Raw genomic sequence first — 15,608 nt, forward strand, 5'->3', positions numbered from 1 at the left:
TCAGAAGAAATTATAACATCTCGGTTTTCACATATAAATCAAAGTTTCTCTTTAATGTTTTGAGGAACTGTTTGTGTATCAACTCTAATGCTTCATCATTGCAGTATAGGAATCTAACTAGAAAGCCACCAATGAACCATCACATTGATTTTGAATCTTCTGGAAATCTTTGAAATGTTTAAATGAATGCTCAGGTTTCAGTATTCCGCAGCATCTGTGACATGCACCTCAGTTCATAAAAACAAGCAAAAATCTTTTAAAGTAATACACTATTGAAGTCTATGGATGAGTTTATATGTCGCAATTTTGATAAACAGTAAGAAAAAAATTTGAGATGTAAATTTTGATCATAATAAGGTGAAATTATTACAAAGAACATATTTGAACTCTCCAGAATGTCTTGCCCTTTTGACTTGTACATTAGTGTAAACAAATTTTGTTTGTTTTTACAACCTGACAGACTTAAAATTATTTTCTGAGGTGGTGCATTCTGGGATTGCAAAAGTCATCTTAACTAAGAGTTTGTGAACTGAATCTGCTACCAATTAAGCTTACAGACTGTTTATGATATAAATGTACGCCTCCTAACATACTTTATAATACAATCCCTTGTGCAAATTAAAGCTTACATAAGTGAATGTAGCTTTAAAATGTCGCCTTAAATCTGTGGTTAATTACTGTGGCAAGATTTACAGTATAACTGAGCCATTAATGTTTTAATTACGGTTGAATTACCATTCTGTTTGTCAAGCCTAATTTACGGTAATCTACTGTAACCTAAATACTTCAACACAATGGTGGTGGCATAAATCAATAAATCAGATGTTTTAAAACGATTCTTTCAACAGCAACAAAAATAATAATAATAATAATTTAAACGTACTGGAAAGTTTTCAAACTTTTCAGCAAAAGCCTCTTGAGGGTGTTTAAACATTTGGCTCCTTCCACTGAGTCCACGTTATTAAATTCAGCTTCCTGTAAATCAATTCCCTAACCGAATTACACGCCATCTTATTTCGTTACACAGGAATCTTGTCGTCTCGTCTCCATAGTAACAACTTTGTGACACTGATTTTTGACCACCGCCTTGTGGTTTGTTTCGGCCACATTGGAGGCAGCATCGGACGCAGCTTGTCTTGTTATTGTCACCAGAGGAATAGGAGGTTCTTCCCGATGTTTCTGAAGGGTTGCATTCTGGGAAGTCCCAGACTGTAACAGATGACCAAAAGCAAGGCCGCTGGGGAACCTGACAAGCTACCACTGAAATGGCTCAGAGAGAGACGTCAGTCATATACTCAGAAGAGTAAGAGATTGTAATAAGACAGCTATTTTCTTGCGCTCGGAGACAAGACACAATCCCCTTAACAAGATGGCAGCATCCATCCTCTTCGTTAGCCTGTCCTGCTGGTTTGTTACTCACTTTTACCCGTCTGCACCTAGTGAGTCATGTTTTAAAATAACTTAAATGAACCTCGACGAATTCTGAAGAATATCAACTCTCCTAATTTCCCATTATTTTGGGGAGTTTTTGCACCACATGCATTTTGGCCTTGATTCTCTGCCAAGAAAAGCAATAGTGTGTGCGTTTGATTTGCACCTGATCCCAGAACCCCTTTGTGCACCCAGAAGACACGTTGCATCATACCTCATATCCTACACCGGTGGTCTTACGATCCTCCAAAACTTCATCGTACTGCCTGGAAGTTTCAGGATGTCATGCCACGGGCTGGTCTTACATCAGCTAGATGGCAGACAAACAGTCGGAGTTGAGAAACGCTAGATCAGCAAATCCAACTGATGGCCTCCTTTCCTGTATAGTTCTCCCAGCATCCCTAATTAGGGCGCGATAAGGAAGACGAGAGAAAAATGTCAACCAGGAGGGTTTAGACTAGGAATATTGCTGGAAATACAATGGAAAGTTGAGTCATGTGATACCCACCTCAAACCAGCTTTATCTGTGGTGTCATGTTTTATCAAGGATAGAACTATTATGGATCCATCAGTACTAAAGGTCAGTTTGTCTACTAGTTCAGACCAGCTACAAGATACATGGAGTTCAAAGAGCAAATTGTAGATTGTTTGGCTCTTAGATAACAGACACAGCTGAAATGTATAAAATAAAATAAAAACATTTTTTTTTTTTTTTTACCATACAGTGTGCAGATTGAAAGAACTTAGCAGAACTTTGGGTCTATAATGAACTGTGTTATGCAAAGTCAATATACCTCTACCTGTAATGCTCCAGCCAAATAGTTAAACGATAAATTTGTTTTGGACCCAGTAATGTCTATATTTAGAACAACTTGAGACTGCAAATAACTAGTCTGTCAACAATATTTATGCATTGATTTATTAAGGACATACCGACTAGGCAAGTGACCTTTTTAGTAGTGACACCTGCTAAAAAAAAAAAAGAGTGTTTACCGATTTACTTTCATGATACTTCATAACCAAATAATGTGATGTAAAGTACTGGTCTTTCATCAAGAAAAGGTCACAGAAACAAGATTACAGTCCATTTACAGTATATGTTTGGATGTCAAAACCAGACAAAAACATATGTCAAATGTAATGTCTGTTTACACTTTGCCATTTTATCAGTGTCGAGATCTTTAACAGTTTAAATAAAACCTCTTTACAAACTGTTTATGTTTTGGTGTCAATCCTAGACCAAAATCTAAATGTATTTTAATTATATGCTTTTGTTTAAACTTCATATTTATTATTTTATCAGTTAGATTATTTTAATCAAAACCTTGTAACAGTCCAAAATGGTGATGTAAAAATCAACTTTTTTCATTTGACCTTTATGTCATACAGTTCACTTTACGTTAAACCTTACGATTTCTGATTTTATCAGAGTACAATTCTTTAACAATTTAAGCAAAACCTAAATAGTCCATTTATGTTCTGGTGTGAAATGTAGAACTTTAAATGCAATTTAGTCTTGTGTGCATACTCTTTACATTTAGTTTACACTACATTTGATATTGAATCAGTGTAAAGATCATTAAGTAGAACCTGACTAGTTCAAGTGAGTGTCTCACATTTTTTTAATCTTAAAGATTTACAATTTAAGCAAAATCAATGTTTTGTTTATTTGTTTGTTTGTTTTTTACATCAAAACCAGACCAAATCTTAAATGTAAATTTGTTTTGTGTGCATCTGCACATCATTTAAAATGTTTTATTACGTTCACCAAGTGCTTACCGTTTGATGATAACACCAGACAAAAACTTCAAACTGTAGATTTGATCAGAATACAAGATTTTTAACTTGAAGACAAATCAAGCTAGATTCTTTTTAAACAAGAGATATTGTAGGGCTTATCTTTACTACGTCTCCAAAGAGCAGATCATTTCAGTTTGACAGGATGCCTCAGAAAACCGTCAGCTGGCCACACAGGCATCAGCAACCTATTCCTTTATTTAAAAAGGCTTTTTTCTTACAGTAGTGCCTTTAGGCCTATTAAACTGGCTTAGAGACGTCCGTCATTAAGTGCAGCTCAAGCAGTGACTCAGCAGTGAGAAACGGAAAAATGCACTGCAGGTGCCCGGCTCGTTCAGATGTTGCCAGGTCTTAATATAACGTGCCTGATCCCTTTGCGGACCTCAGCAGCAGCTGCGCGCGCCAACACAGACCAATGTTTGCCAAGCACGATAAGGCAAGTACACTTCTGTAAAGTGCTATTTTGCAAGGACATCCCAGAAGGCAATGATTCACCGTTAATCATGAGTCAAACACTTGCATGGAGTAAAGAGTCACATCAGTAGGGTTGCGGTTACAAAAGGTTTATTTTCAGAACCATCTTTGTGATAGAAAAACAACTGCATTACACAACTTTCCTCCAAGACATTTACCAACAGTAACTGTGACGTAATCTCCAGGAATCTGTCAACATCCATAAAGACCCATCATATGATTCCATCAACGACTGACGTCACCAAGTACCAGCGGCTTTTCAGTGTAGAAATGTGCGTTTTATACATAATTAGTGTTAATAATTCTCAGCCCAGCCTGTTATAATCTACATTAATACACCGCCAAAACTACCATAACGACCAATGAAATGTCTTTTTATTATTATTATTGTTGCCCTGCTTGCTTAAGTCGCATTTAATTTCAGAAGCCTGTTTCCAAGCCAGCATCCAGGTTGTGCAAACAATATCAAGGGATATTAGCAGGGGAATCAAGGGTACTTGTAAACCGGCATCGAGTACAAGTCTTTTTTCCAATCCGGGGAATTTAAGATGCACAGAAGCCACCAGGGGCCCATTTGGCTTCAGCCCCTGCTGCACCCCCTTGTGAACTTTTTTTGCGGTCCACCGGTGATGGATGGAGTAAACTCCAGTTCATTTCAATTCCCGCAGCCGCCGATACCAATCTCTTGCTTGTACCGGTTTGTCAACGTGTTGGCTTTTCGGGTGAGCTTGGACAGGACCGTGTGCAGTCCGTTTAGATGAAATTGAAACAGCTTCTCCAAGTCCTCATCGTTGGGTTCAATGCGAGACGTCTCCAGGGCCGTCGTCACGCCGTGCTTTTCCTTGCGCCTCTCGTCGCCTTGAAGTACACCCCATTCGATATCGTTCCTAATTGATTTGAGGAGCACATAAGAGCCGTACATGTCTCCGTCCTGGAAGGAGCTCACCTCTTTCTCTCCTTCTTGGTCCAATGGGACGTCCCTCAGCAAACTTGGCACCATAATCGTCTGGTCCATGTTGTTCACAGCACCAATAAACCGGTTCATGGAATTGAAGAGGGAGTTTTTTTGGTTGTAGGAATCGCAGATTTGCATCATTTTTGCGGTTTTATTGACCCGGAGGGGTTGGATCAGAGGTAGAACGAAGAGCAGATAGGGCTGGACGGTCCAGATAAATCTAATGGAGGGTTTATCCTCTATAAATCGTGTTCAGAGAGTGCTCAGGTTACTTGTGCGCTTCACTAAAGAGTTTCTGAAAGCGCAGGTCAATTTAAAGCGAGGGCGTGGCTTGCAGACGTCAATCAAACGTGTAACCAGGTCGCAACCGGATAATGTGACCTGAAATAACACAGAGGCGTGGAAGATTAGTGGGGATGCTCACAATATTATATAATCAATAGAAAAATCTGTGTGAGATGTAGAATATGAGGCAGAGATGCCAAGGAATATAAAGAATACGTTTACTAATCTTTTTCAGAACATATACGAACATGCTTTGGAATGAAAAATACAGATTATAAAGGTATCTAGTAAAAATAATTTGAATTGAATTTGAAATATGTATTAAAATCTGTATTCTGAAAGCGCATTGTATGCTTCCTGCCACTCCTTGATTTCCTAAAGAAGAAGCCGGCCGGCAAACTAAGCGTCAATCTATCGAGTCTAACAAATAACGGAAACCTTCTAAACACCTACCGTTGCTGATATTTGTCTTCCCTTAGATCCGAAAAAACGTCCGGCAAAGTCCAAGGAAACCGATGATAAAGTCGCTGAAAGATAACAGACTCGTCTAGCAACCGACCGAGGGTGAGGCCGCATGCAGCTCTATGCCGCTTATGAATATTCATGAGACGAGGCATCAGCCCACAACCGCTCAGCCGCTCTAGTCCAATCAGAAGCCAGTCGTCAGGAGGACGGCGCCTCTCGACAGCCAATCAGAGAGCAGAAAGGGGATCCAGCAGCGTGCTAAGGCTGCAGCTCACGCTCATATACACACGACAGTGTACGAGAAGAGTAGAGTACGAGGAACTACCGAACTGATGAAATCACCCTCTACATTGCGAATAGAGCTCATACTTACAGTGCCAGGACGGGGTTCTCATTCGCTACATTTTCTCTTCCCGTTCTTAAATGTCGAATACCTATTAAAGATTTTAAAACACTTTATTTTTGTGTCTATAAATGGAGCTTTCTGATCTTAAGCCACTTTTCAGGGTTAATGGCTTTATATGCCAACAAGAAAAAGTAGCCTACCGAAAATGTTCTTCATCATAACATCATCAGAACGATATTTTTTGACAGCTGAAACATACAAAATGCAGTCTACCTTTTTTTTAAATGTTCAGTTTATTCCTAAAGAGACTTTAGCCTATGCCAAGCCTGCACAGATCAGGTGAAGTATGCAAATACTAACTTGCAAATAAATATGAGTAGGCTATGCACGAGGGAAAGGGTGAATGTCACAAATCAAACACAGATCTACATACGGCCTCACCAGGATGGATTTGTTCGCTCAAGTCGCTTTTTCAGTCGTTGCTTTGAATAATATCAAGGAAAGTGACTTTTATTGGAAAGAAAGATAGCACAAAATGAGGTTTGTTTGGGTTTTAAATGATAAGAGAGTAGATAAACTGTTCATAAATGTATTGAACACTTCGCTATCAAAAGTAAGTGGAACATACATGTCAATGTAGACGCAACTTGTTTTGATGAGTCAGATCACTGTTAAAATTGTCAGGAAGATAGTAGGACTTGCTTATTTGGAGGGCATTAGATATGTTCTTTATATGTATGATCTTCTCATTCTCAGAAGACACAACATCTGCATGAAAATCCATGTTTGCATGATTATTTGCATGGGCTTTCCCCATGAATGGAGATCTCCTTGCATTGTGGCTGCTGCTGCCCCGTTACGTTTTTTAACAACATCCTGGTGCCACCTAGCGTTAATGAAACTAGCGAGGCAGTTTTCACATCATGAGTGTGCCCATACGTCCTATTTTTCCCAGAAATGTCTGGAATGCCTAAAAAGTCCGGGTTTTCACTTTGTTTTCCCATTGTTTACGTACTTGCTGAAGGTAATGACTGAAAAGTAGTTTGACCAATACCATGCAGGCAGTGTATAATCGATTAATCGTGGCATTCGAGATGGTGGGATCTACAGCAAATGGTCAAAAGCAATGCAAATATGCGTTTATAATTAATGTACATACGAGAACAGTGGAGAGCACGTCAACAGGAGAACAAGGTCCAATTAAGAAATCACGACCAGAATTTGTCTAAGAGTGCTTGGGGACATGATCCCCATCCATCCAGTTCAACCACAACACACAAACCTCAAATGAAGACAAAGCAGAAACTGATAACGACGAAGAACCATTTTATTCATAGAGATCACGCTTGTTTACAATATCAACGTACATTTTGTTGGCATGCTAGCTGGTGATGCATTTTAAAAAGGTTTCTTTTTATTATACAAAGTATATTATTACTCCGCTCGTCTATCTGGAGATGTGTAGTTCATCACGTGTGTTCAGACTATGAATTCTGGACTCTAATACTCAATGACCCATCAACACAAGGGGCAGCTGCAGAAATTATGATTTTACATTTTAACATAACATTAACTATACGTCCTAAATGAGAATTAATGATCAATGAGAAAACCATACAAAACAATAACACAAAATTACATTTGAAAAAAAAAAAAGAGAAATGCACACTGACACAAGTAAACGTGGAATTCAGTTGACAGTACTTCACGATTCAAAAGAAAAAGTAAAGAAAGCCAAAGACTGCAGCGACTTCTACCACTCATGCAAATAAATAAATAAAGCGCTGAGGTGTCTAAAGCTTGGTTCATTCTTGCAACAATGAACCAACAAAGCCTCCAGAAAACCTGTGATTATTCCACTTTATATAAAGTTGTAAATCAAATTCCTCCTCTGTTTAAGAGCTGTTCTCCTGCCAACATTATCACTCTAGCATGACATGATGCTTGCTGTTTTTATTATTTTTACTTTTAGTGAAACGTAATATAACAGTATATATTTGTAAGGTGCTATATATTTTTCTAAGCATTCTTAGAAATATCATTCTTGTTATCCTTCATATATCTCATGCAGATTGAAAATTCCCAGAGCTGATTACATTCTTACAGTAGAAAGCCACAAAATAACAGAAAATACAGCGTCTCGCAAAGTAGGTACGGTGTAAAACTGTAACTACAACCCATAAACTGCAAAATTACCCATTAAACCGCCCATTAAACAGTGTTTAGATAGTGCTCTGAAATATCCGCTTGTCTGACAATGACATAAAAGCCACTAGTTTTAAGGTAGTCAGTCCAATCTTCAGTCTAAATGTATTTGAGTTCTGAACGCAGCTATATCTGGCAGAAAATTGCTTGTTTTTGGCTTTCACAACAAGACAAAATTGATGTTTTTGACTCTGTACGTGATTTTGTCGAGTCACTTTCAACCCAACGCTGAGATGTGGAGTAAAATAACAAAGACAAAAAAAAAAGCCATTTCTGAGATAAACCCCCGATTTTACAACAGCAACAACAACAACATCTTGTCATCTGTAATTTTTTTTATAGTTTTCCTCTTGATAAAGCAATTAACTAACAAATCTGCATTGAAGTCACTTTTTAGGGGTTAAGTAACACCGTGTCCTAACCAGATGTGTGAAATTACTGCGTTAAGCCACAATAGCCAATCAGAATGTTTGATGTGTAATATACAGCAATCTAGACCAATGAGAATTCACTGTGGGCGGAGCTACCAACTGCAATGCAACATATGGAAACCAAGCTAGCAAAATGGCAGATAGATAAGAAAAAACACAGCTTTAAATAGTTTTTCTTCTCAAAAAAGTGATAGATATCTAACAAACGACACTTAATTTAATTTCTCTGTCTAAAAATAGAAAAAACAGCAAAACCACAACTAACCTGAACATATTTGATATGCAGCTAGAGAGAGATTGCGATATCGATTGGCTTGCATGTGATCGGTTAGGACGCGGTGTTACAGAAACGCTGTTGACTTTAGTAGTGTGTGTGAGATGGTTTCCACATGCAAGGTTTTTGTACAGAGTAAAGTACGCGTGCGTCTTAAGACCATTTCCTTTTCTCCACTAACGCTGATGTTTCCAAAGAAGAGGCTTTGGTCATGGCATAAATGCATGATTTAGGAATGACGGAAAGGAGAGAAAAGAAGGCAGGAAAGACAGAATGACAGATAAAAGGAGATAGAATAAAAAAGAGATTAGAAAGAATGGAGTGTGCTAGCATTTTTGGGTTGCTTTCCCTTTCCAAGGTGTCGTACGTCTTCTGTGCCTGTAGAAACGGAAAAGAGGTTTAAAGACATTCTCACACATAAAAAGTAACTATTCCCTGAAAATTCTTCCACTCACTACAGTTCTAAAATGTCTTCATATTCAAAGAGGCAAGATCAAGTTTGTTTACAAAGCGAATTTGATGATATTTGATAAGGCCCCGTCCACACAGAGACGCATTTCTGTGAATATGCAATTTTTTTTATCGGATAGGCATTTCATCCACACGGATCCAGCGTTTTGGAAGGGTGAAACCGTTATTTTTTTAAAACTGGGTACCAGAGTTGATAAATTTGAAAACACTGCCCTTGCGTTTTCGTGTAGACGGCGAATCCGTCTATTTTCTGAAACGATGACGTCATCAGCCCACGTCTCGCCCCTAATCAGACACCGCTACGTCACGTAACAGCAACAAAAACATGAACAAACTCTGAACGATTGTCTTTTTATTAACTAACATTAACACAGATTCATAAAAGTATTGTTCCATCTACGTTTGTGTACCACACATAGTCCATGTCTTCTCCATTTTAAGTGCATCTCTGTGGCAGAATTACAGCACCACATACTGGTCTGGCATGTATACTACATCGTTTTGTAGTTTCGTGTGGACGCGGATATGTCTTGAAATGAGGAAAAAAAAGATCGGATTGGGGAAAACTCCGTCCCCCGTGTGGACGGGACCTAAGGCAACACTGCATTGATATTTCAAAAAAAGAGAAGATAAACATACAAAAAATATATTTACATATATTGTAATTATTTTAAAATGAATTGTATAAGATTTTCAGATATATTATTTTAAAAGAAATTTAATTAGATTTTCAAATATCAAGAATGCACATAACTTAATTATTTAATTATGCTAAGAAAACATTTTGTTGCATTCACAGAGAATTTACCCAGAATTCATTAGTAAAGCAAAAAAGCAACATGCAGTTGCATATATATATACACACATTTAATTCAGTATATATATATATATATATATATAGATAGATAGATAGATATACACACACACTTGCATGTCAATTTCAGAAATAAAAAAACAAACTTAATTATGCTCCCTTCTAAGAAAACATACTGAAGCGATTTTATTCAATATTTCTATTTTATTTAATACTCTATCATCTCGATTCTCATGTGAGCTATATGTGCATCATGAGTTGCAGTCCATTTCATATGAGTCAGTACTTCTAAAGCTAGTTAGTAGCTCCGTGTGTGTCTGTGTGTGTGTGTGTGTGTGTGCGTGCGTCTCACCTGTGCACAGGCCTCTACACCATCTCGTACTGATTGGCAGTGATGAATCGTGACAGACAGCAGGCCAGCAGCATCCCGATCAGCTGAAACACACACACGCACGTGGCCGTTACCGTGGTATAACGTAGCTGTTTCCATGGTTTTTTTCCTCCCTCTCCCTGCGTAATTGCTAATTAAATTAAATTGGGATAGTCGTTACCGCCGGCTGCTCTCCCGGGTGTACGGTCCGCTCTCTCCGCGCGCACCAAATTCTAGTTATAACCATAATGAATGTTTACTGATCCCCGTTAAACCGAGCCAAAAGAGTTCCACGTGCGCGGCGGAAGATTAGACGTCATTGATCCTGGGCCGCCCGTGTGCTCACAGATAACGTTTTCAGTTCAATTAGCATCGCTAGAGGGGTCGAGGTGTTCCTGCGCGGCCCTTTGGACCCATTAGTGCGGATGGAGCGCTATCTGCATCATATGGTCCCGAGGCGGAAGCGTGAGTGACGGAGCGCCTGACTGCGTTTGAAGAGGCACGCTCGCTAGAAGACCCCAGCTGCGCCACACGCTCGGCTCTGGCGCCTGTGTCTGTGTGTGTTTACTAAATGAGGGCTGGGAAAACACAGACAGCCCGGGGTCGGTGTTCACGGCGGAGCTGTCTCTCGCTCGAGCTTTTAGACGCACCGTTACCCGGTGACTCGTTTCGACGGAGCGAGCCGCTCCATCTGCGCGAGACAACCGCAGCCAGCTGTTCAGCTCGCGTCAGCGCTAAACGGAACACAGATATTACAGTAAACAGTCAATATTAGCTCGGACGCGATTATGACGTCTCAAGGAGAGGAAAATACTCATATGCTTATCTTTAGATAAAATTAACGGCGTGCAAGTTGTTCTGTTAACAACATCAACCAGTTTTGTGAGTTTGGGACGGGACTATCTTTTTGTTTGAACAATCGAGAGGTCATATATATGTATATATATACCAACAATCTTTTACATATAAGGCTTAAAACTATTAATATAAAAAAAGGTTAAAAAAAAATCTAATGAAATGTTTTAAAAAATTGTGAATATTTAAAATCAAATGTTTAAAATAAAAGTATAGAATATTAAATAAGTGCAGAATATTCAAATATATGAAAACACTAAAATAAAATGTTTAATAAGTGTAAGATATAAAAAAGTAAAATAAAAAGTTAAAATTTCAAGTGTAGAACATCTTTAAAAAAATAATGTATAGTATAAAATGTTTAAAATAAGTGTACAATGTTTTTTAACGTTTAATTGAACATAAATATATATTAAATATAAATTTTTTTTTTTTTTTAAATTTTATGGGATATCTTTCAAATAAAATAAAAATGCTTAAAAGAAAAAGTATTGAATATTCAAAAAAAGGACTATAAAAAAAACGTTAAAAATTAAGATTTCCTGTAACCAGACAGAAAAAATAAAGTAAAACTACAAAGCCCCATTCACACCAAGAATGGTAATTATAAAGATAACGACATTAGCATCCATAATGGTAGACGATATTGTCTGCTTATAGATGCAGCTGGTGGCTTTAAATTCTCAGGCTCGTGATTGGGCGTCAATGTTTGTAGTGTTCATCAGCTGGAAAAATTTTGTCTGGAACAACTGAATGTGATTTTAACGATATTGTTTCTCTGTGCCTTCATTGTTATAGCTGTGGTGTGGACTCTGCTATTCTGTAACACTGAGAACGATTTTTTTAACAAAATATTTATCATTATCTTTATAGTTATCGTCCTTGGTGTGAACAGGCCTTAAAGGGTGTTACATGCATCAGTCCAAAAGAAGTGAAATAAAAATTGTCTCACATGGCTGTGGGGGGTGAACAAAGTTCTCCTGTAGCGAATCAATGCGTTTTGTAAAAAAAATAACCATATTTAAAGCGCAATAATAAATTTAAACTAGCTTGCGCCAACAGTTGTTCACAGAAGCAGTTTGAGGTCATAGCGTGGAGAGATCAAAACAAAACAACAGTCACTAATTAGAAGTACAAAACAAGGATTTGTAATGTCGGAGGATTTCGATATAAGCCACTGGTGTTCCTTTGCTAAAGTTAGTAAACTTTGCTTCCTATGTTCCTGTAAACAAACGTTGGTTTTAACGAGACTCACATGTGTGCGCAATACTGACCTCATACATCATCAGCTCGGAGCTGCTTCCATGTGCAACTGTTGGCACGAGCCACATTAAAGTGATTATTACGTTTTGAATATGGATAATTTTCTTACAAAAATGGATCGTTTCACTACAGGAGGCCTTTGTTCAGTCCCCAGAGCCACGTGAGACACTTTTTTTTTATTTTTTTTAATGGTTGCGCTTTTTATTTCACTTCTTTTGGACTGATGCACTGCAACACCCGCTGAGTGACAGCTTGGAAGATCAAAGACCATTTTTTATATAACACCGACTGGATTCGTCTGAAAGAAGAAGTCATATACACCTAGCAGGGCTCCAGACTAACTTTTTACACTAGGAGCACAGTGGCCCCCAACTGAAAATTTTAGGGGCACAACCAGAAAATTTAGGGGCGCACACCGTAAATCAACATGCTAACCAAATCTACTAATTTCCACTGTATTACTAATAAATACTTTAATAATAGATGCAGAAATTACAATGTGCCGTTTCAAATTCAGTGTCACATTTTATTCTGCACTTTTGAAGATGCAACAAGGTAAACTGACAGCACCATCGCTGTCATGACAGTACAAATAGTAAACAAAATTCCATACACTCAGAATAAAAAATGTGCATAGTAAAAAAGTTTGTGTGCATGCTTTATCGTTGTTGTATGTTTCGTTAAGTTTTAAGCCATTCTTCCTTTGAAGGTCGAGCTGGCTTTTGTATTTGGTGAAAAGTAGTTATAATAATTAATAATAGTTATAATAACTAATAATTATAGTACCTCAGCCATCTGAATTCTTACAGCCAGTCTTCTCGAAAATGGTGAGTGTGGACCAGGGCCGGCCCTGACCAATTTGCAAGATTTTGCCTGGCGCCTCATGCATATATATATATATATATATATATATATATATATATATATATATATATACACACACACACACACACACACACACACACACGCACACACACACACACATTACAGCAGAACTGTTTCCAACACTCATAATAAATCATCATATTAGAATGATTTCTAAAGGATCATGTGATAGACTGGATGTCACATGTGACACTGAAGAATGGAGTAATGATGCTGAAAATTCAGCTTTGCATCACAGAAATAAATGATAATTTAAAGTATAATAAATTGAAAACAAATTATTTTAAGTTGTAATAATATAACACAATATTACATTTTTTTCTGTATTTTTGATCAAATAAATGCAGGCTTGATGAGCAGAAGAAACTTCTTTCAAAAACATTAAAAATAGTAATGTTGCCAAATTTTGGCCTGTACTGTATCCCCCCAAAACTGCACAACTGTAGAGTAAAAAAAAAACAAAAAACAAAACAAAAAGTGATAATAAAAAATGCGTCTTAAAACTGATTGTACAAAATCACAGTCTGGGGACTCAGATCTCAGAACAACTGCTAACATTAAGTTTAAGGTAAAAATAACTGCCATGAAATTATAGTATCTTCTTACTCCTATGCAATAAATTGCTATTTCACTACATCTCTTTACCTCTGTCTTTATCCTCTTCTCTTCTTTTTGGCACTGTATCTATCGCAGACTATGCTCATTTATAATGTGTCATGTAAATTCGGCCTTCCGTCACAATCAGGAAACTTTCACCGTGTCTAGAACTGGCGCGAGCTGCCAGGCCCGTTTCTACGAGCTGTGTGTTAACAAAAGCAGTGCTGTATACATTGGATGCGGCGTCGGGCACGCTACACAACAAATTACCAACAACTGATCGTGCGCGCACTCTGTTTCTGACACACTTCCAAGCACTCGATGGGCGGGGGAAGATTGAAGAGCCGGATTTTTTTTTTTTTTTTTTTTTGCTTTATTTGGAAGTGTTTTGAATTAATGGTTTTTAAATAGTAGCCTATTATAAAAAAAAATATGTAAAAAAAAAAAAATCACTCGTTCACTCATTCTGCCGCCCCTATGGATGAGTGGCGCCCTTAGCATTTGCCTATACCACGGGCCGGCCCTGGTGCGGACTTTTTTAGCCACACCAACCTCTGACTCTGAATCATCATCTGACGGTGACACTAGGCTCTGGCACTGGTACACTAGCCGCAGGTCGGAAGAACGAATCAATAGTTCGCTTGCTCATAGCTCAGACGCACGCACATATCAGGTTGTGATGATATTTGTCTCGGTTTCCTTCCCACAGATGTTTACGCCCGCTCAATTATCTCTAGGCCCCTCCCCCTCCACACATTTTAGCCACTTACAGTGGCCATTCCCTATTCTTCTCACACGCATTTGCCGCCTCACAGACAGGCATCACTCAATGAGACGCGAGTGTGTGCAAGTGTGTGTGTGTGTTTGCGTGCGTGCGTGTGCAAATCTACTGGTCGCACATGTGCGACTGGATGTAAAATTCAGTCGCACACTCTCAAAATTTGGTCGCAAAATGCGACCATCTGGTCGCAGTCTGGAGCCCTGACCTAGGATGAATTGAGGGTGAGTCATGTATGGCCTAATTTTCATTTTTGTGTGAACTAACCCTTTAAGTCTCCATCCTACCTGCGAGAATGCAATCCCAAACGTTACTCCAGCAATAATGCCCACGTTAGTCTCAATGAAGGTCGTCACCAGCTCATAGCAGCCCTGAACACAACAGAAGCATTATAAGTACATGAACATCAGTGTGTGTGGTTGTTAAGTGTGTGTGTGTGTGTGTGCTACCTGCTGATAGACTTTGGTGGGCGCTATGGTGGCGTTTCGCAGGTCTGAGGACTTGCAGTCGGAAGCGTTGGCGCAGCAGCTCGGAGGAATTCCATTCACAGGGAAATAAACGCTGGAGAACCAGCTGGTGTAGTTCAGAACGCCACAACAACGCAACTGAACACAGCCAGAGAATATCATACAGATCAGAGCTCATGACAGGTAGTGCTATCTATCTATCTATCTATCTATCTATCTATCTATCTATCTATCTATCTTTAATACAGATTATGATACATTTATCCTTACACTAGATAAACAGCATTAAACAGATGAACGGTTGTTAACCAGTGTTTGAACGTACACTCCTCTGGATGTTGTCCACCGCGACGCTCCTCTCGTCCTTGGCGTTGTAGTTGTGAACGGCCTCGTTGTATGTCCTCATAAAGGTGCCTTTGATCTGAGTAAACACACACACACACAC

At 38.5% G+C, this 15,608-nt stretch overlaps 2 protein-coding genes across 3 annotated transcripts in view; both read right to left on the reverse strand.

The window, feature by feature from the left end:
• The window catches only part of LOC127987897 (mid1-interacting protein 1-B), a 34,314-nt gene extending 28,750 nt beyond the window's left edge, over positions 1–5,564 (reverse strand). Inside the window, exons 1-2 of one of the 2 annotated variants that reach the window (XR_008161464.1) lie at positions 5,396–5,564; positions 1,646–5,038 (exon numbers count right to left, since the gene is read on the reverse strand). Coding sequence is in view for 1 of the 2 variants with exons in the window: in XM_052590331.1 (XP_052446291.1) it covers positions 4,358–4,798 (441 nt within the window). In the remaining variant the exon portion in view is untranslated. Of the gene's footprint in view, positions 1–1,645; positions 5,039–5,395 lie in introns of those variants that run through there. The other variant, XM_052590331.1, reaches the window with a different exon arrangement.
• A 1,498-nt stretch (positions 5,565–7,062) lies between these two features.
• The window catches only part of LOC127987896 (tetraspanin-7), a 31,875-nt gene continuing 23,329 nt past the window's right edge, over positions 7,063–15,608 (reverse strand). The window contains exons 4-8 of the mRNA XM_052590330.1: positions 15,489–15,584; positions 15,146–15,301; positions 14,984–15,067; positions 10,301–10,383; positions 7,063–9,041 (exon numbers count right to left, since the gene is read on the reverse strand). Of these exons, the coding sequence (XP_052446290.1) occupies positions 10,315–10,383; positions 14,984–15,067; positions 15,146–15,301; positions 15,489–15,584 (405 nt within the window). The 3' untranslated portion in view covers positions 7,063–9,041; positions 10,301–10,314. The remainder of the gene's footprint in view (positions 9,042–10,300; positions 10,384–14,983; positions 15,068–15,145; positions 15,302–15,488; positions 15,585–15,608) is intronic.

Source organism: Carassius gibelio, chromosome B22 (genome assembly GCF_023724105.1).
Source record: "Carassius gibelio isolate Cgi1373 ecotype wild population from Czech Republic chromosome B22, carGib1.2-hapl.c, whole genome shotgun sequence".
Lineage (NCBI taxonomy): Eukaryota > Metazoa > Chordata > Actinopteri > Cypriniformes > Cyprinidae > Carassius > Carassius gibelio.